Here is a 25,079-nt window from a genome sequence, read left to right as displayed (position 1 = left end):
TTATAAATGATTCTATTTTTGAGTGAGGAAATTTTTGGGAGGCAAATTCAACAATGATTAAAGTTCAATTTGGGATAAATTATCTTAAATTTTATTTCATAAATGATTCAATTATTGAACCCATCTCAATTATGTGTCATCTTGTTGGCTGCTATTTTGAGATTTTTTTAAAAAGTCTGGACTTATTTTGAAAATCCCGTAAGTATATTTTTAATATTCAAATTTTATTTGAATCTTCCAGATTTCAAACCAAGCGTGTTTTGATAGATCGATTGAGATCTCTAACAACATCCATACCATCGGGATCACTTACCTTCTAGATCCACGTCACTTGACTAGACTCTGAGTTCTGCTCCTCGATTCCCGTCAAGTGACTAAGTTTTTAGATCCCGTCAAGTAATTAAATTCCTATTTTTGTATATTTTTGGTGTTAAAGTATCATGTCAAGTGACTTGACTCCTAATTTTGTGTATTTTTTAGTGTTGGAAGTTACCACCTCAAGTGGTTAAGGTGTCCATGGGTCCAAACCCATTTTAGTTATTTTAAAAAAAATTAATATTACTTCCACACATTTCTGTACTTCTGACATTTATTGGGTCCTACAAATATATAGCAAATGAACTTACATTAAACGAGCCGAGTCATATTTTTTGAAAGCCCCTTATAGATGAGGTATCACGCAAGCAAAGTACTCTTGCACTGAACGAGCAAAGTCATATTTCTCAGGAAGCTCACTTATGGTGTAACAAAAAACTGGACCATATAAATGAAAGAGATCCTCTGCATTGCTGATGTTACGTGGATCGGGTCAAATCATTCCATGCCACCTTTTGAGAAGATGAAAATCAATAGACCCATTAAGGCTGGAAGCAGGGTCAGATTATACCTTTCAGGTCCCGTTCTGATCGGGTTTCATGCTTCGCACTTTTTGGCATCCCTCCGGTCTCAACTTGTGCAGATATTGAAGTGACACAATAGCTTTTGACAACCTAGAAATAAGTTGTGTTCAAACTAAGCAGCACATCTTTGTGGCTAATATCCTATCTTGTACATTTAATTGATAACACACTGATCTCAGCCAAGAAATTGTCATTATATCTCTGATCAGCAAAACTGATGGCAGGAAATCTCAGTCAACATTTAACTCAAGGCCATTGGTGAACAAGGCTTAATATTGCCTTTTTGTAATGGTAAATACCTTTCAGAGTGGGCCAAGTGTAAAAAATAAATTGTGGAATCAGTGTTACTATGGATGATTGATTGTTTAAATGGTCATGGTCACGTATATCAAGAACCCTCTTGGTACAATACTGTCAGATTGAAAAAAGTTCTATGTTATACAGTGAAATTCTACAATAATATAGCAAGCACACACGTAAGAAGATCATATAAACCAAAGTTTCAAAAAATGCGCATTTCCACCTTCCATTACAAGGGGAAAAAACAAAGGCTACATCCATCTTCGGGAAAAAAAATACCTTAAAATTTTGTTCTTTTATCTTTGGGAACAAAAACGATAATGCAGTAAATATTTTTCCAAAGTGCATAATCAAACTAAATCACAATAAACGGCAAAGCTTAGAAAAACAAAGCAGGTTGGTTTTTATATGAGCACGCAAGAGAGTATAAATTTAATCATCCAAATACAATATTGGAATTTAGTGTCTCAACTAAGGCAGCAATTTAATGTCTCAACTTGTTCTAACTGCTAAAATTGTCTTCTGCAGAAGATAAAACCTTAAGATGCTGGGGCAGCTCCCTTGCTTCGTGGAGTTGCTTGGGTACCTTAAAAAAAACAGTAAAGAAACAAGATTATCTTCTGCAAAGCAAAAACAGCTATCTAGAGGAGGGAAGGGGGAAGGGATTTACCTTCTCTGAAGTTGGACTTGAATCTACGGGGAACATGGCGGAGGTACCTCATACGACCAGTTCCAGTTGTCTTCCTTCGAATGGCCTTCTCACTCCAGTTATCTAATCACCACAAGACATAAATTAATTTTTAATTTGAATTGAGAACGTATGAGATGGACTAAGACCTGCCCACACTATAACAGACTGATATGCTTCCAACATTAGCAAAACTGGCAAGATTACGGTTGTGTTCACTTGGAGTGAATGGAATGAAGGGAGAATGGAATAAATTTTGTACTCTAAAATGGTGTTGATCAAAGAAAATGTATATATTTTCATTCCTTCAATCATTCCAATCTTACTATTTTAACTATAACTCTAACCCACATGTTTTGGAAGGAATGCTCATTCCATTTTTACATCATGTTGCTTCACAATCTTTCTCACAAGAAATTTAACTACGTTCATATTTTGTCACTATTATTTCATATTTTCCTTTCTCTCCTTAAAACTTCTATATAATTTTTCATTTCATTCTACCCTCATTCCATTCCATGAAGTGAACACAGCCTAATGTTGTGTTGGTTGGGGAGAATGGAATGGAATGGAGTGAGTAAAAATACTTGAAATGAATAGAGATAGGAAGAAAGTTTTGAAAAAAATCTGACGGAGTGCAAAATTGTTATGTTGAGATTTGAGAAGAAATTGAGGATGGGAGAGAATTGAGCATTCCATCTCAAATTGAAGGTGTAATATTTAGCGCATGATGTAAGGAATGGAATGGAGAAAAAAAAATGAAATTTCTTAACAATTGTTCATAAAATAGTTCATTTTTTCTATCCATTCCTTCCGAAATCATTCACTCCAACCAAACAAAACATAAGATTTACATGAATAGGTATCTCATACAGTTGCACTCCGCAATCACACCATAGGCAGACAACACCAAATCTAGACTCAGAATTTAACCAACTCCTAAAATACTTACAAGATAAGCAGATCACTTGAAGTGCATATTAAAAACGAGCAAATAATTTAGCAAACCATAAGAGCAAAAAACATGACCTCCTCAAAAAGCACACAGTTACCTACTAATAACCAGCAAATCCAGTATGATTCTTCTCACAGCATTTTGCATTTCTTTCAAAAATTATCAGAAATATTAAATAAAGTATGCTTTCAAGGTCATTCCCATTACGGCAATAAAAGGACAGACATTCTTGAGTTATGAATATTGATGCATAAAATGTAACTACTTTCCTTGTTGTGTCAGCAAGTCAGTTAAAATCATCGAGTTCACAATTACTACTCGACTCTGCCTGAATAATTTATCAAAGTGCAGTGACTTACATTTTTGCTTATATCTAAATGTCAAAAGTATCTACCATCAAAGCATTGCATCTCTCTAACTGCCTAGAACATTAACATTCCCGAGTAACTTATCAAGTAATAAAATTCAGCATCAAAACATCAGATAGTTCATAATCAGTGACTTGCACAAAATCACAACTTAATCGACTTATACAATACGTCCTAATCTTTTAATTTCCATAAAATGAGTGACTAATTCATCAAATCGAGGAATAACTCAAACATTTTAAAATGAGCAAATAAATTATTGCGGATGTCGCTCGGGTCGGGTCGGGTCGGGTCAGTATTTAAATTTATGTGGAGAAAAGAGAGCATACATTTGCGAACACGAGCAGCAGGATAAGCACAAGCTGAGCAACGGCTCTTCTGGAGATGAAAGCTGCGCCGACCACATCGTACACACAGTGTGTGTGTCTTGTTCCTCCTCTTACCAAAGCTTCCTGTTCCCTTACCTGCTTTACCCTGTCAAACACACACACCAATTTTTTACAAATATATCTTAGTTTTAGAAAATATTTATATAAATACAGATCAGACAACATAAAATCTTGTAATCGTACCATTTCGTGAAATGCAGGAGAACTCAGTAATCTCCTCTGGGTTGCGGGTGCTGGACGGAGAAGGCTGGGAAAATAGAATCTTTATAGCTTTATGTATGAAAGATGAGGGAATTAGGGTTTGTGTTGGTATGGGCTCGTATATGGACCGCTTTCGATTTCTTTTCTGGGCTTCTATTTTCGTTTCGATTAAAAAGCCCTTTTCTTTTGATGTGTATCTTTTGATGTGTATAAAAGTCCATTTCACAACTCTCTTCTTTTAGAAGGCCCGTTAATAACTTTGTAAAATTTGTCAAAGAAAATGATTAAGCTATAAGATCATCTCCAACCCATAACACCATTTTGGTGTAAAAATTACACCATTTCAAAACTTCACTCCAACCCATCAACACCATATCCTATACCAAAAAGAATCTTTTTACACATAAAATGAAATATTTTTCATTTTTTAAGTCATTTATATCAATATTTATCAATTTCATTACTTAACATAGAATTTTAACAAATAACTAGACAAGGATCTCAAATAATTATAAATTCATCAACCAATTTAAGAGAAAAACTTAATTATTTAATTTTTTTATACAAGAATATAAATTTATTAAAATTTTAGAATAAATAAAAAATGTGAATTAAATATTAAAGAAAGAAAATTTATAATGATTATGATTGAAAAATAAAAAACATAAAATAAAATAAGTGTAATGGGACATACAAGGAATAAATTTGTTTTGTCTCATAAGGTGTGAGGGTATAGTAGGCAATTTCAAAAACTCCAAATTTGGTGTAAAAATTACACCAAATGAACACTTGACACCAAATTTGGTGTCAACCAACTCATTTGGTGTAATTTTAACACCATTTTGGTGTTGCATTGGAGTGACTTTTACACCAAAAGTGACACCATTTTGGTGTTTTGGTGTTGGGTTGGAGATGCTCTTAGCAAGTTAGCCGATATATAAATGTCTTATAATTGTGATTTCAGACATTTTTTTTTTACATGAACTCTAACAATATGTCTTATAATTATGCTTTATTATTAAAATAATAATTTGGAAGAAAGTGAAAAAGTAAGAGGAGAGATAAATTGCCAAGTTGAATGTAAATTTTACCAAGCTTATCAATTTTTAGCATGTTATCGGGATGAAACCCTGCCCAAACTGAGAAAGTATAATTATATATATTCCTTTTATTTAAAATAATAGTCGTTTTGATTTTGTGCATGTAATTTGAGTTGTAAAAAAAATACATTTTTAAGTATTACTTTTCATATTTTTTTTCTGAATTAAAGTTTAATATCTATATATTTATTTGGAAAAAGAAAATTTGATCAATAATGTATAAAAATACGTTTTTTTTTGCATTTGAAAATACGTGTAAAAAACTAAAACGACCATTACTAATTTTAATTGGCCGAAGCACCACCTATTAAAATTATTTTACGGTAGTATTTAATCTTGGGGAATATCGAAGTGTGGTGGAAACCTTAATTTATAAACTGCATACCTAATTTTGTGAATTTTGTGAGATTTTTTAGTTTATTTTATATTTTTTGAAATCACATCAAAATTAATAAAATTTATAAATATAGTGCTTAAATCTTAAAACGCTCTACATAAACTCAACAACATTTATCTATAATTGGCATAAAATCAATATATAACAATCCATTAATATCCATACGCTATATAATTGCTTAAAATTCCGACAGAAGACATTCACAATTTCTTTTTCTTTATGCAAATGATATAAATAAATTGATTATAATTTATAAGCCCAAAAACTGAGCTTCCAAACATTCCCTATATCTTTAATAATTTTATTTATAAATAAAAATATCTAAGTAGAAAAGAAAAGCTAATATATAATAATTTCTTCCATTTGCTTTGTAGCGACAGCAAAGAGAAGCAAAACAATAAAATAAACGAAGAAAGCCTTTTCCTTTTCTACATGTTTCCCTCTCCACAAATACATACATTATTCCAGTACATGTATCTATAACATGTAAGTATTATTCATCACATTAAACGACGAAGCCTTTGTACAAGAACAATAATTAATCAGAAAAGGCAGATAGATTATATATTTATATTGTTGCTCCTCCTTCTCCAATCTCAATACTACCACCACTATCACTTGTTCCGATCAGATCTGAGAATGACTCCCAAAACATTGAACCCATCATTATTAAAATTGTAAAGTTGATTGCTTTTTCACTTTCTTCAAGTCATTTTCTTGGGCTTGTAATATATATACATACATATAATTCATATATACACACACCCACTTGGTTCTTTCAACACTCATGGAAGGTTGTTTCTTCATCTGCATTCTGTAATCAGGTACTGAAAAGCTTGTGTGTATTTTTTGTGTATATGTGTTTATTTTTGTTTAAGAGTTTTTACTTTACTGTGGGAAGTGCAGGAAAAGAAAAAGGAATCTGGGGAATCATGAAATACCCAATTCATTTTTTGCTTTTGTTGTGGGAATAATCAACACCCCTTTTTCTTTACTTGACTTTTTTTGCTTAAAGTTTGTTGCTTTTTCTTTAGTTTTGCTTGTTTCAAGAGTTTGTGAATGTGGGTATTTTGGTGTGTTTGTTAAGGATCATTAATTCTTTCGTTTGTAATGTTTGCTAAATCTTTGCTTGTGGTTTTCATTTGATTGTGAATCACGTTTTGTTTTTGTTGGTTTACTTAAAAATGCAATTTTTTGGAAGTTTTTCGACTTCAATGAGCTGTTGTTGAACTATTTCTGTAGAGGGTGCGGGCTGATTCAGTGTATTGTGACTAATTTGTGCAGAAAGTATGCAATTCGGTTACTTTGCTTGTTTGCGTTCATAATTAAAGTAATTGTTTCTATTAATCAATTATGGTACCTATATGTGCTGGTTATTGATTCTGTTATTGTTGTTTGTGATTAGGATCTGATCGGGTCGGTCGCTTAATTGAACTTGTCAGCTGACTGTTTCTTGTGATTACTTGAATGGAATCACTTGTGAAGGGAGTTAATGCGTTGCATTCTTTAGGGTACAATTCCTCTCCTGTTGCTGAAACTAACCGGCCTCCTCGTCCGTTAAGTACAAAGCACTCTAGGTATGATGGAGCTACATCTGCCTCATCTGCAACTGTTATTGATCATGTGATGGATGCTGCTCAAACCCCGGTAGTTGATATTGTTCTTAATACACCTAAGAACATGGATGCACCGGAGTCATCAAAGCTTCACACTAGGTCAAATAACGGTAATTCGAAGTTTGTACAAAAAAGTGAAGAAAATGTTCAAGAAAAAGTAACATGTTCACATAAATGCTCCGCCTCTATTGATGATTCTGCAAATTCTGATTCAAGCAGCTTAGTGGAATTTGCAGATCATGTTTTGGCAGCAGGAGAAGTCATTGCTGATGAAATTAAACCAGTATTATCTAAAAACTCTACCACACAATTTGCAGAAGCCAAACAAAGCTTCACTACCACTGAAGTTAGTGAATGTGCAAGCAGTATAGAGAAATCCATCGAAAGTGGTGAAGTTAGTTACTCATGTGATTTTGCTGAGAGCAGGAAGACAAGTATTAGGGGAAGCACAGGCAGTGATCTTAGTGATGAAAGTAGCTCCAGTAGTTTAAGTAGCACAATAAACAAACCGCACAAGTCAAATGATTCAAGATGGGAAGCAATTCAAGCCATCCGATCTCGTGATGGGAACTTGGGGCTGAACCACTTCAGGCTATTTAAAAGGTTAGGATGTGGAGATATAGGCAGTGTTCATCTGGCGGAGTTAGGTGGGACCAGAAATTATTTTGCAATTAAGGTCATGGACAAAGGAGCCCTAGCTAGTCGGAAGAAGCTCTTACGGGCTCAGACAGAAAGAGAGATATTGCAGTCCCTGGATCATCCATTTCTTCCCACCTTGTATACACACTTTGAGACAGAGAACTTTTCTTTCTTGGTGATGGAATTCTGCCCGGGGGGAGATTTACATGCACTGCGGCAAAAGCAACCTGGAAGATATTTCTCAGAACATGCTGCCAGGTTAATAATTTGTTGACTTTCATTTATGGCGAATGTGGTTAATCTAACTTCAAATGTCAACCTAGGGCAGCTTCTAAAATAATTCTTTTCTTGAAAAATATGAATTGATCTTATTTGCATATAAATGAAACCTAATGAAGTTAGCCGTATGACCCTATGTGCTTTAGTTATTAATTAGCTTCTAATTGGTATTGTGGCAGTGTATATGTATATACTACTTGCTTAAGTTGTAATACTATGAGAAGGTTTATATACTTAAGTCCTTGGCAGGTTTTATGAAGATAGGTTACTTAAATACACAAGTATGCTGTAATAACTTTAAACCTTCTGGTTTTGTACATATAACTTCAGTGTTCTCTGCAATGGGCTATGACAAGAAAGTATTGAATTATATTTGTATCGGCATAGCATTCGAGATTGGTTTTATACTTACAACTAGATGTTTGATGTAGGTATGATATGCAAAATTAAAAAAAACTAACATTATTTGGCAAAAAGAAGAAGAAAAAAGAAACTACATGCATTGGTAGTTCATTTGAGAGTTCTAATCACTTATAATCACCAATTCCATTTTTCTGTTGTGTTATTGTTGATTAAGAAGAGATTCATACACCAAGAACATTTGACAGATTATTAACTATGTTCTCAGCAGGTTAACTTAGGTATATTTTTACAGGTTTTATGTGGCAGAAGTTCTCCTTGCCATGGAATACTTGCACATGCTTGGGATCATTTACAGAGATCTTAAACCAGAAAATGTTTTAGTACGGGAAGACGGGCATATTATGCTTTCTGATTTTGATCTCTCGCTTAGATGTGCAGTGAGCCCAACATTGGTGAGGTCCTCAAATTCTACCATGGAATCTAAGAACTCTGGATATTGTGTTCAGCCTTCTTGTGTTGTCCAGCCCTCTTGTATCCAGCCTACTTGTTTTGGACCACGCTTTCTAGGCATGTCTAAGAAATCGAAAAAACAAAAGCCTAAGGCTGAAATACATAATCAAGTGAGTCCCTTGCCTGAGCTAATGGCAGAACCTACAAGTGCTCGGTCAATGTCCTTTGTAGGGACACACGAGTATTTGGCACCTGAAATTATTAAAGGCGAAGGCCACGGAAGTGCTGTAGATTGGTGGACATTTGGGATTTTTCTGTACGAGCTCCTATTTGGAAAAACTCCATTCAAAGGGGCAGGTAATAGAGCCACCTTGTTTAATGTTGTGGGACAGCCCCTTAAGTTTCCAGAATCACCTAGTGTGAGTTTTGCTGCAAGGGACTTGATCCGAGGCCTACTTGTGAAAGAACCACAAAACCGCCTTGCATATAGACGCGGGGCTACTGAGATCAAACAGCATCCGTTCTTTCAGAGCGTGAACTGGGCGCTGATACGTTGTGCCAGTCCACCAGATGTGCCAAGACCATTCTTGTACAACGAGGTACCACGAGCACCTAAAGTGGATAAGGTTCCCGGTGTTGATGTAAAGCCGTCTGGTAACTATTTAGAGATTGATTTCTTTTAATTATGTTCTCCTTCTCTATCGGGATCGTGTTTTGACGTCTTCTTCCTGTTAAACGAACAAAATATTGTTGTTCCACACCCCTTAAGGAACTGTGAGTGGTCTGCCTTTTACAGTATTTAGGAATGAAGAGAATTGCCTGGTAAAATTAAAATGCAAGGAAATGATCAAGGATTTGATATGATAGTCAGTTTTGGATGTCTATATTGTTTAAACAAAATAATGACTGCAAAATTCTGTGAAGTTCAATAGTTTCTCCAGATTGTGAGGAATAAAGAATGCAGAAGATGTCGGTTTGAGGAAATGCAGGACGGACCGGGTATATATTCAGAATTTGTTGTTTGTACATCACAATCGTTGTTTGTTAAGTTGCTTAAATTGTCAAATCTTATATTTGTGCAAGGTCACAAATATATTACATCTTTCAATGCTTTAATGTACTCTTATATATTAAACTTGTATTCAATTTGATATTTGCTTTGTATTTATATCATATGTAATTTCGTACCAGAGCCTACAGCTGATTATTGAAGCGGGAAATGATCAAGTACCGTTTCGGACTCTGTTTTAAAATGTCTAAACTCTAAAGGTGAAATGAGATATGATCTGTGATATACATATTTTTCAAAAATTCTTCAACATGTATATGGAAGTGCACTTCTCTCTTCTAAAAGCACCTTAGATGCAACTCCTCCTGAAAGCGAATTATACATACTTGTTTAATGTGGTAGTTTAGGCCTTTCTTTCTGAATTGTAGTATTTTGATAAGTATCTCTCCCTTGATCATGATAGGAATTAGTAGGGGTGAAACTTGAAAGGTTAAATCTTTTCTGCATAAAAGGAGAAATTTCTGCTCTATACAAACAGTGTCTATTTGTCTGGAGAGATTCATCTTCTAAGTTTTGCAATTAAATCTGCTACTAACTTATGTTCTTTACCACCTCTTTCTCCTCTGTCTATCTCTCCCATTACCTGCTCCATAAGCACATTTTTTAATATCTTCTTTCTCGTATTCCCCTCCGAACAATCCCTCAAGAGCAGCAGCAGCGCCCCCGCCATTTCCTTGGCTCTCCTAGTTCCATCCACACTCAGCTGAAGCAACCCTGGCATGACCCCTTCTCGAAGAATAAGTCCTCTATACTTCTCTCTGCAGCTTCGGCATATGAGTAGCAAGATTCCCACCGCGTGTTCTTTGCATTGCATGGAACCATCTTCCACTGTTTCCACCAGTGCTTGGATTGCTCCGCTTGTTCCAGCAGTCTGTCTCAATGCAATCTGAGATGATAAAACAATCTTTTCCAGCAACGTGATCGCCTTTTCTACCAATTCAGACGATTTCTCCCATTCACTGATCAACTGAAGCAATTTAACCACAGTGCTAGACAAAGCAATTGACGGAATAATCTCCCAGCTGGCTAAAAGATTGTGGAGCGTAACAATTATATCAAGCTTCGCTTGAATACCCGTGCTATCAAAATTGAGGATTTCAACTAAGATTTCAATAGCTCCGGAGCCTGCAACTGTCAGCTTGTTTGCTGAGCAAGAAGAGAGGGTCATAAGAGCAGCTATCGCAAGGTCGACCAATGTCTGGCTTTCGCACTGCAGGAGGTTGATAATGACTGGTATAGCGCCCGCCTTTGCAATAAGGTTCTTGTTTCTGTATACAAATCAAAATGAAAATTTGTTTAGCTGGAAATTTCATCACAATAAACACAGTGGTTACAAAATTCGCTATCTGTAATCTTTGATCAGGATCATTCTACGACATATTAAGTATGGAGACAAACCTTTCACTGCCGAAGGCCATATTCAACAAAGCATTGAGAGAAGCTTCAACAGCATCATAATCTGGTGTGCAAAGCATCGACACCAAGGGAACAATAATACCTCTTTCAATTAACTTATGTTTCTTCTTACTCTTAAGATTATTGAGCTCCCTGGCAGCCAGGACTCGTGCCTCGGTGTCACCAGATAACAGAGCATTCACCACAAAGTCCTCCATGAAGAAGCAAATGTGAGAGAGACAGAGAAGTAGAAAAGGAGAAAATATGTAAAACTTAAGTCTGCATGTTAAGCAATATCTATTTATGGGTGTGATTTAAAATATATTTATAAGTTGGGATTGCTTATGAAGGATGCAAGGCAGAGTGAGTAGTTAGTTGTTTGGATCAGAAGCAAACTGACTATTCCCTATGTAGCTTTCTGTTAACTGTCTTCAGTGGAGATACCTGAGGAGGATTTCTCATCTTTTACTTTCCTTTCATGGAAGTTATCTTCTTCAGCTTTTACTAACCTAGCTTCTCATATGGGGAGATTCTTTCGCTTCATATATATTTTTGATATTTTTTTTTTGAAGGAATGAAATTGGAATTTAGATTCATGATAGTGATTCAAGTGAGAACAGTTTATAAAAACGATGAGAACAGTTGTTCTGTACTTTTTACGAAGTTGAGTGCAAAATCAACTGCTTTGCAAATATTTCACATTTTCAATGTTGTATCGTTCAACAAGTGAACAACAGACTTCTCACGCGCCCTAGAGCGCGACTCTTAGATTCATTTAAATATGTAAAGTAAATTTGTTTGAGCGAGCTTTGGAGTCCAAATTATCTGATACTTGCTCTAACTCATACTTCTTGCACTTGCTCTAACAAGATGAGTTTAACGAGTCCCAATAATGATTGAGATAATTTAAGACAAGATATGTAAAATATCCTTGACAAGTTGCTCTGCGGATGAACGAAAAATGTGGGGGGCTGGTGTGATCCAAGGCTGATGTTCCTCTTGAAAAGTGGGTAAAATATATGGATATATTACGGCTCGTGGCCACTTTCTCACTTTCACGCACAATCACGCAACTCCCCAAGTCAGAGTTCGTTGCTTTTGTTAATGTAAGCAAACCAAAAATATTTACTTACTAAACTTAGCCATCCATTATCCGTTCATATTTCTAAGGTATACCACATCTCTGCTTCTATCCTGGCCGCTTACGACTGTCTGAAATTATCTTTTATGACATACTCCATTTGCACCAGGGACGGAGCCAGGTTTACTATGATGGGGGGTAAAAATTTCGAACAACAAATTTACAGCAGGCATGGATAGAGTTTTAGTTATAAAAAAACAAATTTGCAGTAGACAGGAAACGAACTCTTTTTACCAGAGCCACAAGCCAATGCTCAAATCATGGGGGCAACATATCACTTGATAAATAATTTCTAATACAAATTGATAAGGGCTATAGATTTGCTCGGGGCAAGTACCCAACTGCACCGGCCAAACTCCATCCCTGATTTGATCCGCATTCAAATACGTTTTTATATTCAAAATGTTGAAAAATGTGGGTTTTGGTCTCTATTACAGCCAGGGGCAGATCTAGCACACAAATGTTAGGGGGGCATGAAGCAAATTTTTGGAAAGCACCTATATATTTTTAAATTTTTTGAAGGCACTTTTATGATTTTGCAAAATTTAGATTGGTGAGAAAATGTAAAAAGAAAAAATTAGGGGAAGACACGTGTCCTCCGTGGCTCTTCCTAGATCCGCCCCTATTACACCCACTCTTAGAGACGGAGGCTGTATGTGGACAAGCGGTACTTGACCCCACTAACCTTCATATTATATGACTATAAATCTCCTGCTTCTTTAAGAGAAAATTTGTTTTGCCCCATGAGTGTGGAGGTGGACCTTCCCTGTGAGAACATAAGTTCGAATCCAATTAATGACAGCAAAGTCGTTTTGCTGATAGAATTTTTTCTTTTCGTAGATTAAAATCCTAGCTCTGTTCCTAGCTCCGTCCCCGCCAACTCCGGCTGAAAATAACCTTGGACCTCTTATTACTGTAGTTGGGAGTTGGGACCAAGTTAAGTGACAATTCGGTATTTCTTTTCTTTGTCATCAGTTTACTTTATGTTTGAAGTAATTGCACATATCAGTTTTAATAATCTGCTGCTACTTTTTAAAGTTGTAAGGAGCACATGATCTTTGGATTGCTCCCGCATGTTATTTTAGTTCAATTATTCTGTACCTAGCAATCTAGTTGAGTGTGTTTGAATCAATGATTACTAGGCGGTGCTAAAGTGGAGTGGCTAGTTAGGTTGAAAACAAGTCTGAAAATACTGCAATGTTATATTTGGTTGGAAATTTGGAAAAGAAATATCGGTGGGGGTGGGGTAATTAACAAAATAAAGAAAAATTATGATGCAATTTTTAGCATATAACAAAATCGGTTGAGGTTATTACGATAGTCGTAGAGAAGAATGCTTTATATGAGCAACAAGGTTAACAAAATCTTATTTTTAAAATATTTTAAGAACACAAATTTGACGGAAATAAATTTCACTTTTTTAAAGGCTAGTTCTTCTCAATGAGAATACTCTTCTTTGTTAGTAGTATCTTGCCTGGAGTCTCGTAGCTTTTTTGACAATTCTTCACTGCAGTGGATTCCTCCCCCTTTAAATTTGGTGAAGTTCAATTGTGATGGTGCTTTCAAACGAGGCGCCGCGGCTATTGGGGTTATAGGTAGAAATTCTGATGGAAAGCTTGTAGATGGCAGAGGTTGTTGTGTTTCACCCACATCTCCTTTATAATCTGAGCTAATTGCTATCCGTGAAGCTTGTTAAATTACAAGGCATCATCATCTTTTTAATGATTGAATCGGATTGCAAGCGATCAGCTTCTGTTCTACTGAGTCTGCACCGCCATGAAATTCTGCGGTTCTTATAGAAGATATTAGATCAATAGTGGGTGCTTTTCATATTATAATCCTTTTTGTGCCTCGATCTTGCAATGGTGTTGCTCACTGGGTTGCTCAGCAAGCTTGTTCGAAGAATCTGCCACTCGACTGGGTGTATGACCCCCCTATCAATTGTCCTCTCTGCTGAGAAGTGATTCTGTTTCTTGTTCCTGAGTTGGTTTTACCAACTCTTGATCCGTCCAAAAAAAAAACTTCTCTTAATTGGCTTGATCTAAAGCCTTGCAGAGTTTGTAATAAGATCATAACTGGCATAAAACATTTGCCTCAACAAATAATTTAAGGATGGTAATTTACAAATTTAATTCCGAATCATATCCTTTCGAACGAGTAAACAAATTATTTCTGAACCTTATAGTATAATAATTCAACAAAAAGCTATTGAAATCATGTCAGATAACCTGAAACGATTATAACTTGGATCAGACGGCCTCCATTCGATTTTAGCCATCTGATCATCTACGTATCCTGCCTCCCAACTCTCATGGTCTCGTCCAATTTGATTCGCGCTCTTACCTGGTTCCACTATTCACTACTTCTATGTACTTGTTGTATATCTATGTGCAGTGACGGAACCTGAGGAGGCTAGTCTAGACTCCTGGATTTTGAAATTAATAAATTTTTGATTAAAAACAGTGGAAAACAGTTTAGGCCTCAGGTCTTTCGAGTTATGGTTCCCTCACTGTCACAATGGAGTTTCACTCTTTCCTAAAATATGTACATCATATATATTGTGTTACATTGTTGTCTCACAGGTGATTCAAGACCTAACATTATCCTCAATGCGGAGAAAGAACTTAGAATTGTTGCCGGTTTACAGGACTGAGTTGTACCGGTCTATAGGGGTCTTGTATACATGGTACGCTGTAAATTATATATCACTAATTTAATATGTAAACTTTTGTATAATTCATTCCTTATAATCATAACTCCTGTCTGGATATTGTTAGGACTTGAGCAAGAATTTTATGGATGACTTGGGCCATGGTGTATACTGTACACACCCCCACGGATATTGGTCTACTTCCCCCTCTTCATCTCATCTATGCCCTCATCAAGGCCACAATTTTGTTCTTTTTAATCAAATTCACGGTATTTTTAGTATATCTTTTAAAGGACAAAGTTTTGTGCAACATAATTTTCCGTCTCTCTTGTCCCCGTCAGATTGGAGTCATCTGAAATGTTTTAATAGGATCAAGCTTATAGGATTGTCTCAAGCTGTCAAGCACGTGAACTTGAAAACCAGAAACATGTGTAAAATTGTCTAAGAAAACAGACGAAAATAAGATAACTATTTTGTATTCATTTAAGTAGGAATATGACATCGGTTTAAATCTAATCAACAAAGGAATATTGCACTATTGGACGTAGTAATAAAAAGTAGTAATAAGAGGTCTCCAGTTTGAATAGTTATTTTGTGTTGCACCTAGTGTCCTATGTTGATAGATTGGGGAATTCTAAGAAGAGTAATGTGTAGGGAAAATACACTATGCAGTAGCATTTAGCAACAGAAGATTCATCTGTGCTGGTGCATAGCGCAGTTGGACAAAGATGGTTTGATGGAGAAGAGTTTATAAATTAATCCACGGAGGAAGTTGCCAACTTACTAATACTACCATTAGAAGGGTGGTGAGCATTGATAGGAAATGACCACACTAAACCTGTAAGGCTAATGAATCGTAATTCTAAACTTGGGAGGTAAATATATCGTTCAAGGGATGCCCCCGCCCCCCCCCCCAAACATAGAAATTTAGCTATTTTATAGTTAAAAAATTGAAAAAGATTTTCTATAGTTCATTAAACTAGTAAAGTATGTGGATACTGGTTATTGGTACTTAGGACATGCCATACAGATGTTTTAATTGACCCACGCCCTCTAAACACATACAAAACAAACTAGTAAATCGTCCATCTCAGCTTGTATAACATGCTTTAGTATAATTTTCTAGCCTTTTAAAGTACTTGATCTATCACAGAAATTTTATCTCAATCTTTATTCAGGAATATGTTTGGCCATATTAGCATGGGAGTGGCTCGCGGCGTGGGAGCTGCTTCGGAATTTACAGGCAGTGGAGTTGCTGGAGGTGTACTATGTCCAGATGGACTATCAGTCTATAACAGATGAAGCTTTGGAAGATGCTGAACTAAAACTAAAAATGGAGTTTCCGGCTAATGACACCATCTAATAATTTAGTTTCTCAAATTGTCCATAAAAATATTTGTAAATCACTAAAAATAAATAAATGAGACACTAAACTTTAAAATCATATATTATATGCTTGGTGAAACTAAAACCTCAAAGTAAATATAAATATTCTTTGTAAATTATAAATAAATCGATTACAAAAAATCTATATATATATATATATATATATATATATATGTGTGTGTGTGTAAATATGTGTATTTTATTATAAATAATATCACAAAAATTAAAAGAACTCTTTAAACATATCCAAGTTATAAATATTTATTTCAAAATATGGCGTAAACCTCAATTGCAATTTTTGATACAAATTATTTAGAGAAAAATTTACATCAACTAGTTATTAGTTGCGAATCTTATCTTCGCAATATATATTCCAAAAATTATAAAAAATACAAAAAAAACAATTAATTAATAAATAACTCCGATTAATTATATAAAAAAAGAATTAAAATTTTGTAAAATATTTATAAAATGGTAACGAATAGTTAGATTATCTAGAATAAACTAGTTATCATAATAATAGTAATAATAATAATTATTATTATTTGGCGAAGAATTAGAAAAGAAAAATGAGGAATTTTTAGAAGAGGGCGTATATCTAAAAGAGAATTGAACAGAAATTCGATCCTCTTGTTGTTTCTCTTCCGGTCCTCCTCTGAATATATACATGTCTGTATCTATTACAACATAGCTTAATTTCAAGATAAATAGACTAGCTATACATACTTACATGTCCCTTTTCTTGTCTGGGAATTACCCGTTAAACTAGTTCGGATAATTTCTGGAGAAATGTCGTCGACGTCAGCTGACGTCACCGGAATAATGGACAATGCCAAGGAGCTAGATCGGATAAGGGAGGAGCAGGAGGATGTACTGATTGAGATCAATAAGATGCACAAGAAGCTTCAAACAAGTTTGCTCTTTTTTCCCTTCTGCTCTTATCATCGTTTTTATTTTTTATTTGAATTCTTGGCTCTTTCTTTGTGCTAAAGTTTGGATTTTTATATGTGGGCTTTTGTTTTTCTTGTGGATATGTGGGTATTTAATGGTGGGTTTAGTTGATCATAAGAAATAATTGGATGTTTTGTTGATTGAGTTGTGTTCTTTGGTTGAAAAATTAGCCCTTTAGCTTGTATTAGAGCTAATTTAGTAAGCATGGTGTCCTAGTAAATAAGTGCTTGTTTGATGCTTGGTTTTATGGGGCCAGGTACTTGTTGCTGCTATCCCAATTCCATTTTTCTGCGTCTTTATCTATAATTGTATCTGCACATTTATTTTGCGAGGTAACTGGCTAATTAAGAAATTTAGAGCTTTTTAATTAGGTTGTAGTGGACAAAGTATTAGTTTTCAAAAGATTTATGTGAATGTGATTCTCTCATTATCTAGTAAATGATCATGATGCTATGATGACTTGGGGATAGTCTAGAGGTGCAGGTCTACCCCCTTGTGCATTACAAAGACATGGGCTCAAATCCAGAAATCCTTGTAAGAGATAGGGGCCCACTTTGACAACATGGCGTCTCTTTCTTAAATATTGGTGCTTTCTATAATGATGTTGATTCTTTAAACATTCATATGAAGACACTTTTATAAACTAAGAAATTGTGTGTGTTCACCTGGCATGGATCACGATGACATGTTATTGAATTGCATGCTTTTGTGGCACACCCCTTTTATAGCTTAGCTATTCTATATTGGTTTTTCATGACTTGTGATTTTTGGATTGTGGATGCAGCTCCTGAGGTGGTTGAGAAGCCCGGTGATACTTCACTATCGAAGCTCAAGATGTTGTACGCTCAAGCAAAAGAGCTTTCTGAAAATGAAGTGAGGTATGCATGTTCTACATCTGCAGATTTCCTTTTGTTATTGTTCTATACTACAAAAATTGCTTTTACCAAAATATTTTATAAAATTGCTCCATGGCAGGGCTCTTCAGGGCTTCTGTAAACTTTTGTCTGGGTTAAATGTGATATTACCTAAACTTGTGTAAAGTTTCTGGCATCTTACTTTTATGATTTTCCTGACCTTATGTATCATGCCTTAGTAACTATTACTTCCATGCAGTATTGCCACTCAGTTGATTAGTCAGATGGATACTCTGCTACCCTCTGGACCTCCAGGGCAACAGCGAAGGAGAGTAGGTAGGTGATATAAGTTTTACAAGGTTATTTTTTATTGGATGTTAGCTTCTGGACTATTAGTACATCAGTTATGTTTATTTAACCTTACTACATGCAAGCTTTATGGTGTACACATCATCTGCCCAACTGCATCTACCTCTCGGACCACAGTTTCTAGTTTTGCAGATAATCGGAAAACACAGATGGTTGTGGATCAGTTATTTTTTTCACAGTTGGATTACGTTTATGATTTTTCAAAAGCCGTTAAAATCAAACCGCAACCGGAAACCGGAAAATATACAATTATAGCATATGTTTTAACAATAAGTAGGAATGTGAGGATTTATACTCTATAAATATGCATACATCAATAAATTGTTTATAAATGAAATATACTCTAATGCATTGTTAAGAGAATTTTGTGATTAAAATCATAACTTATCGGTCTCTGGCTTTCTTATCTATCCGTTTGGAAACATATTATATTTCAATTATTTAATTTACATGATGTATTACTCTTCTTGGTTTTACTGAAAACATTCTTAAGCTTTTTAAGAAAACTATTTGTGTTAAATAAATATGCTACTTGGATTCATAATAAATGTAGATAATTCATTAAATAATTCTAATAGGTGGTTGAAATTATTGCGCTTAACCACAACCGCAAATGTGGTCGTGGTTGGAGATATTATGAAACTGCCACTTGCGGTTAGGTTCGGTTTTAACCCATTAACCTCACCAAACCGAACCGCGTACAGCCCTACCGTTTATACACCTGCTATCATTGAAGATTTATCAGTGGATACGGATTATGTTGCTGTTGTATATTGTTATAGAGTTTAGATTCTGCTGTGTTCTTATATTATTATTGGTAATACTGTTGGATGAAATGATGTTCAGTCAATATGTATTCTACTTGTGCCATTTGTTAGATTGTTATAATATAGAGCAAGCATTCTCTGTAAAATGGTTATTTCAATGCAGAGGTTTGTTGATTATTAATGGATTTTGATAGTTTTCGTATCTATTTATTGCAGAAGGCAACGAGCAAAAAAAGAAAAGAATGAAGAGTGATTCAGACATATCAAGAGTTTCCCCTTCGATGCGGAACCACCTGGATGCCCTTGCAAGTTTAAAGGGTGAACAGGTATGCCTTACCTTATGTAATCTAGTGCAGATGTGTCTCTAAGTATTACACTATCTACTGTTTCACTATTGCTAAAAGTTTGATTACTTTGCAAAAAGGTGACTGTTATTATAGTCTTTTGCCGAAATTCTAATTTTATTTGTCTGAAGCAATTAGATTTATTGTTTCAGGTAGCAGCTAGGGTCAGGCTAGAGGATGCAGATAAAGATGACTGGTTCATTGTCAAAGTAATTCATTTTGATAGGGAGTCGAGAGAGTAAGTCTACTTCCATCTATGGAACTGAATATTTTTCTTGATCTTTAAACTTCCACTCCCCCCTTGGCTCTTCCTGCAAAGTACACAATCATACACAAAGTGCAAACTAATGCCTAATAGGGGGAGACCTTGTTTTACCGTAGGTCATGCCATGATTTAGCTGGTAAACACCCACTATATAGCATGGAATATGTTGCTTGAAATCATAATTGCAAAATTTTATTACATTTATATCATATTCAAGAATAAAGGTGCCAATAAATGTGTTTATAAGCTTTTCTGTTGCCTCTTGGAGATGGCTTAAAGTCTATTACAATTTTGGCTCATCAGGACTAAAGCTTCAGTTATGTATTGCACATACTTGTTTTATCACATATCATCCTTAAATTCAATTTAGTACTGCTGGTCACTTGTCTTTCTCTTGGAACAAATTAGATTCACCTGAGTAGGTGGTAAATCTTATGTATCTTTACTTCTCTTTCATGCTATAGAGGCTAATATATTGTGTTAGATGGTATTGGGGATGCTTAGAAAGATTAAGAATTTCGAAACTTACGTCGTTGTTCGTATGCGAATAGTAGGAATTTTATCATAAGGCGATGGTTATTTGTGTTTGTATTACTATGTTCTATCATCTGGATAATTGATTCTTAAACTATATATGTGTGACTATTCTGAAAAAGAAAGTTTATTTTCAGAAAAAAAAGAGTTGATGCTTACTATATTCCACCTTAGAATTACAGTTCATTATAAATGGGGTTAGGGTTTTGGAGGAAGTACTTCTATATGTCAACAAATGTCTAGAGTCTTCTATATTTCACGGACTCTTTTAGCTTCTCCCACATTTATTTGACAAGGTCCGCCACAATCAATGTTATATCTCGGAGGGAATCAAGGTCATTGAGTGCAGACCAGAAGAGGAATATCAAGGAGCTGCATTGACCTGCGAGGCCAAATGCTTGGCTTCCTATACTAAAACAATCAAATTTGTGGTGTTGAGATCTTAAATATTTCAGACTTTAGGTATATAGGGATCATTTCATCTACTTGCATTAAAGAGCTGTGATCCTGAAGACGAGGTCTTGAGAGCCATTTCTAGGAAAGCTTTATCACCGTCCAGTAATGATTAACAAAGGAGACATGCGATATTGCTATGCTCATAAGTCATATGGCAGGAGTATCAGCGAATTTTTAATCTGCATAATTCCATACCTACTTTTATCCTGTATTAAGTTCCTACACGTAATATATGAAGTTTTCTCTTTTAGTCAGTTGATACCATACGTCAATACTTTTAGTTACAAAGTGTCTATATAACTAAAATTCTAAAACACCTATATTGGCCCTGCTGCAGACTGCCTTTTCCGACCCTTTGACTACTTGGTCCCTTCAGTCTGCAAATACATGCCGCCGAACTATTAAACAGACCTTGTTAACACATTACCCATCAATGACATTGATCTGTTTCATGAAAGTTCTTCCGACTGTGATAGCTTGGCTGGCCTTTGTACAATATTTACGCAAAAAAAGTATGTTAGCACTCAACAGACCAAGGGCCAGTTATCATCATAAGAATCCCTTTCTGCTCATGAATCTGCAGATTAAGAAGGATAAAGACGAGGCAATAACTTTTAAAGTTTGATTTTCCAGTAGATATTTCAGTCTCCAGTAGTCCCATTTAACTTTCCATATCCACTCAGATAGCAACAATTCTGTTACAGATTTCTTGTAGATAATTTTTTAAGCAATATAAAATTTTGTTCAGAAACCTTAACTCTAAGTTAAATATCCCCTAAATCCCCTTGACATCTTAGGGGGAAAGGATATACATACACGGAGACCTGAATCCATGTTAATTTACTAACTGTCCCAAAACCTTAAGGTGTTAGGAGAAGCGTTTAATGAACATAATGCTTATGTGTTAATACTTGATAATCATCTCTCTCAGTGCATAGAGATTCTTACATATAGTATCCTGCCAATCATGAGAATTGTTGAAAGCTGTATAAACCTTTTTCTTATCTTTCTTTTGACATGTGTAGCCATAAGATGATGCTATGTAGCAAGAGTAAGGATAGGCATCTTTTTCTCCATCCAATAAGTAGGTAGAAGTCCGTAGATAAATTGATGTCATTGTAGATACTCTTCTTTTGAACAGATTATATTCGAATTGCTTGCATAGTTCATAACATTATTGTGTATTTTTTCACCTGTCCACTTTATTGAACAGTGCACAGGTACTTTTCAAATCATTTACCAATATTTATTTGAACAATGTGTATTTTTTAATTTTTTTTTATTTTTTGCATTTATATTTATGTAATTCTAATATTGGGGTCTAATTATTTTCTCTTGTTGATAAAGAATACAATATCTATATTTTTCTTTTGTAATTTTTATTAATCAAATCGTTGATCTCCTTTCTTAATATATATATATATATGTATATATATATATATATGTATGTATGTATGTATGTATGTATGTATAATTTAACTGCTGGTAAATGTTGTGTTTGTCAAGTATCGGACCTTGGTCTTTTCCATCATATAACATATGAGTAAAAGAACATAATGTTATATATAAATCTTGTATTTGCTGGAATTTGAACCGTCAGCTTTTTACACTAATCAAATCAAATGACCCTGTTGCGGGTATGGGACAACCACAAATCAAATAACCCTGTTACACTATTATGTGAGAAGTGATTTGAATTTAGTGGTAAGTTGCAAATCAAAGTTGCATAGTCTTTATTAACTTGTCCTTTTACCCCTTAGATTTGAAGTACTTGATGAAGAACCGGGTGATGATGAAGACAGCAGTGGCCAGAGGTATCTTTTGAAACCTTATTTTCTTGCTTTGTAAAGGCATCAAGTTTCCTTAATGTTATTATTGTTGCGCGTCTTGCATACTTCATTTACTAGTCTAGTTGGTACATCCTTAATTTTTTGTGTAAATCATCTTCTTAATTTAGATTATACAATAAAAGACAACAAAAATATACGACTTCTGTACTGGAGATTTTTGTGGTGTTTTCTGCATGCAATATATAGTAGAGTTTATATTTCATGAGTAGTTCTTGTGCGTGTTATTCCTAATCTGTATCCGGCATGTGACCAAGTCTGTCGCCAAGTGTGACTTGCATTTCAAATTTCGAAGAGTAGCATTTACATACTCTTCAAGCTCGATGATCAACTACAAAATTACTAGTGTTTTTTAACATGTTCATTTAAAGTGTTTTTCTACTAATTAATTATGGGTTTATGATCTCAGATGCAACTCATCGAAGTTGTGCATCTGTGGTCAAAAACTGTTAAAGTACACTGATCACTGATGTATACTTACAAAAAAATTTCACTCCTATTATATTATGTACAACAAAGTGACAAGAAATTTTTTGATGTTGCTATAAATTTTTACTGAACTAAAGGACTTTTTCTTTTTGATAAATGAACTAGAAGAATTGCTATATCAGTTTCTTTGGATAATTTAGACATGCAGTGGTCCCGCTAATATATGTGTTTGATAGTTCACCTATAAGGTTCAGGGCCTTCACTTTCAGTACTCAAATGAACAGATCCCAAAATGTATAGTGTTTAAACTTTCGTGAAACTACACATTTACAACTCATTTTATTAGTATCAGTGTGCCATTGAAAAATGTGGCTAACTATTGAGTTAAATATTTTTTTCATATTTCCTTCCTATCTAAAAAAAATTTATTCCTCTGCTCTTATAAGATAATGATAAACTCCACTTGGACAATTAATTAAGAATGCAGACTTCTGTTACTGCTTAGTTTAAGTTTTACTATCGCTGATTCCTTTTGGTATCTTAAATTTTATGTGTGAAATAAATCAGTTTCTAAATTCGGTCAATTTCACTTGAACAAAAAAAGAAATTGATGTTGGTCAATTTCTTTTGGTGGTTACTTACATTATGTTATATGCCAGTATTTTCTCAGTGAATATAGGCAATCAAATTTAGGTTCTTATGCTTGTGTTTGATCATTGTTTATTACCATAAATGTTCATATATAATATGATGATGCAATTTTCAGAAAGTACAAGTTGCCGATGTCACATATTATTCCTTTCCCCAAGCGAAATGATCCATCGAGTGCTCAAGAATTTCCTCTTGGAAGACATGTTTTGGCAGTCTACCCGGGAACAACTGCATTGTACAAAGCGACGGTTGTCCAATCTCGAAAAGTAAGTTTATCTAAATGCTTTAGTCTGTGTGTAATATTTGAATTACCTTCACGATGATAATTAAATCAATGTTACATTCACTTGGGATGCTTGGTGATATCTTACCCTGGTACAACTTGGCAGAGGAAGATTGATGAGTAAGTCACTTTTCTCTTGTTCTTGTTGTACAGTTACAGCGCATGGGTAAATCTATTAATACCTACTTCGTTTTTTAGTTATATTTTGGAATTTGATGATGACGAAGAAGATGGATCTTTGCCTCAGAGATCTGTACCGTTCTACAAAGTAGTTGCTCTTCCTGAAGGACATGGCCAGTGAATGTAATATTGTTGAAGAGCATCTATTTATACAGTACTGTAGGTAAAAATTGTGTTGTCGGGTTGTAGTCTGTATCTATCCTGTTTACTTGAGTGTAACAGGACCTGAGCTGTGCAGTAACTTTAATTGACTTAACATTATTTAGAATGGTTTCTACTTTCTAGGGTTGTTTGTGACGCAGCAACTTTTAAAAACCCAACCGTTCATTTCTTGTGGGAGTTGTTGATTGAAGTTTGAATCTGGATTTTGGAAGATACGGTTATTATGATGTTACATTTTTGCATCAACTATTTTAGTTTTTACCCATCTTTTTGATTGCACGATGAATATCAGTTGATGTGAACGGAGTAGGGAACCCATCTGCTTGTTCAGACTCAAACTAGGTGATGAATATCCTCCGTCATCACTTGCACATTGCTACATTTACCCAGATTCTCTTTAGGAGACTACATTTACCCAGAATCTCTTTACAAAAAGAGAAATGCTATATCCAGAGCAAACTTTTAATTTCCAGAGCAAACATAGCATGAAAAGACAAAATTGACCCGGTGCATACACAATAACATCAAAAGAAAAAAACAATGTGAGAGGTAATTTCGTTTTTTCATACTTTTCAGCTCTGGAAATAAAAGTTCACTCTGGATATTACATTTCCTTTTAAATTCCTTCTTGAAGCAAGTTGATCAGATGTAGCAGGGATAGTCATCCTTTCCTAAAATTTATGCAATTTACTTGGACTATCT

The 25,079-nt window shown here is 34.8% G+C and overlaps 4 protein-coding genes across 8 annotated transcripts; 2 read left to right on the top strand and 2 right to left on the bottom strand.

The window, feature by feature from the left end:
• Positions 1 to 1,578: 1,578 nt before the first annotated feature.
• Positions 1,579 to 3,929, bottom strand: LOC108216561 (large ribosomal subunit protein eL37z). The gene is made up of 4 exons (XM_017389355.2): positions 3,783 to 3,929; positions 3,540 to 3,684; positions 1,870 to 1,971; positions 1,579 to 1,785 (listed from the first exon to the last, which is right to left on the bottom strand). The coding sequence occupies exons 1-4, from the start codon at positions 3,783 to 3,785 to the stop codon at positions 1,739 to 1,741; spliced, it is 297 nt and encodes a 98-aa protein (XP_017244844.1). The 5' UTR covers positions 3,786 to 3,929; the 3' UTR covers positions 1,579 to 1,738.
• A 1,796-nt stretch (positions 3,930 to 5,725) lies between these two features.
• On the top strand, positions 5,726 to 9,812 carry LOC108218941 (serine/threonine-protein kinase D6PK). 3 transcript variants are annotated; one of them, XM_017392126.2, is made up of 3 exons: positions 5,726 to 6,121; positions 6,703 to 7,810; positions 8,487 to 9,812. In XM_017392126.2, the coding sequence occupies exons 2-3, from the start codon at positions 6,765 to 6,767 to the stop codon at positions 9,325 to 9,327; spliced, it is 1,887 nt and encodes a 628-aa protein (XP_017247615.1). In that variant the 5' UTR covers positions 5,726 to 6,121; positions 6,703 to 6,764; the 3' UTR covers positions 9,328 to 9,812. The 3 variants fall into 3 exon arrangements, with proteins under 3 accessions (XP_017247615.1, XP_017247616.1, XP_063947572.1); XM_017392127.2 differs by lacking the exon at positions 5,726 to 6,121 and adding an exon at positions 6,249 to 6,584; XM_064091502.1 differs by lacking the exon at positions 5,726 to 6,121 and adding an exon at positions 6,249 to 6,627.
• Positions 9,813 to 10,129: 317 nt separating this feature from the next.
• On the bottom strand, positions 10,130 to 11,639 carry LOC108218943 (U-box domain-containing protein 3). Its single transcript, XM_017392128.2, has 2 exons — positions 11,112 to 11,639; positions 10,130 to 10,981 (listed from the first exon to the last, which is right to left on the bottom strand). Exons 1-2 carry the CDS (start codon positions 11,324 to 11,326, stop codon positions 10,213 to 10,215), a joined length of 984 nt encoding a protein of 327 aa, XP_017247617.1. The 5' UTR covers positions 11,327 to 11,639; the 3' UTR covers positions 10,130 to 10,212.
• A 5,244-nt stretch (positions 11,640 to 16,883) lies between these two features.
• LOC108215977 (SAGA-associated factor 29 homolog A) lies at positions 16,884 to 24,623 on the top strand. Of its 3 annotated transcripts, none has more exons than XM_064092478.1 (9): positions 16,884 to 17,198; positions 18,021 to 18,114; positions 18,350 to 18,426; positions 19,446 to 19,552; positions 19,723 to 19,808; positions 22,586 to 22,639; positions 23,868 to 24,018; positions 24,142 to 24,155; positions 24,234 to 24,623. In XM_064092478.1, exons 1-9 carry the CDS (start codon positions 17,075 to 17,077, stop codon positions 24,334 to 24,336), a joined length of 810 nt encoding a protein of 269 aa, XP_063948548.1. In that variant the 5' UTR covers positions 16,884 to 17,074; the 3' UTR covers positions 24,337 to 24,623. The 3 variants fall into 3 exon arrangements, with proteins under 3 accessions (XP_063948548.1, XP_017244110.1, XP_063948549.1); XM_017388621.2 differs by having other exon boundaries at positions 16,886 to 17,198; positions 19,443 to 19,552; XM_064092479.1 differs by lacking the exon at positions 24,142 to 24,155 and having other exon boundaries at positions 16,886 to 17,198; positions 19,443 to 19,552; positions 24,189 to 24,346.
• The last annotated feature ends 456 nt before the right edge of the window (positions 24,624 to 25,079 follow it).

This window comes from Daucus carota, chromosome 4, assembly GCF_001625215.2.
Source record: "Daucus carota subsp. sativus chromosome 4, DH1 v3.0, whole genome shotgun sequence".
Classification (NCBI taxonomy): Eukaryota; Viridiplantae; Streptophyta; class Magnoliopsida; order Apiales; family Apiaceae; genus Daucus; species Daucus carota.
Note: the sequence above shows the minus strand (reverse complement) of the source record. Positions and strands in the feature narration are given on the sequence as shown.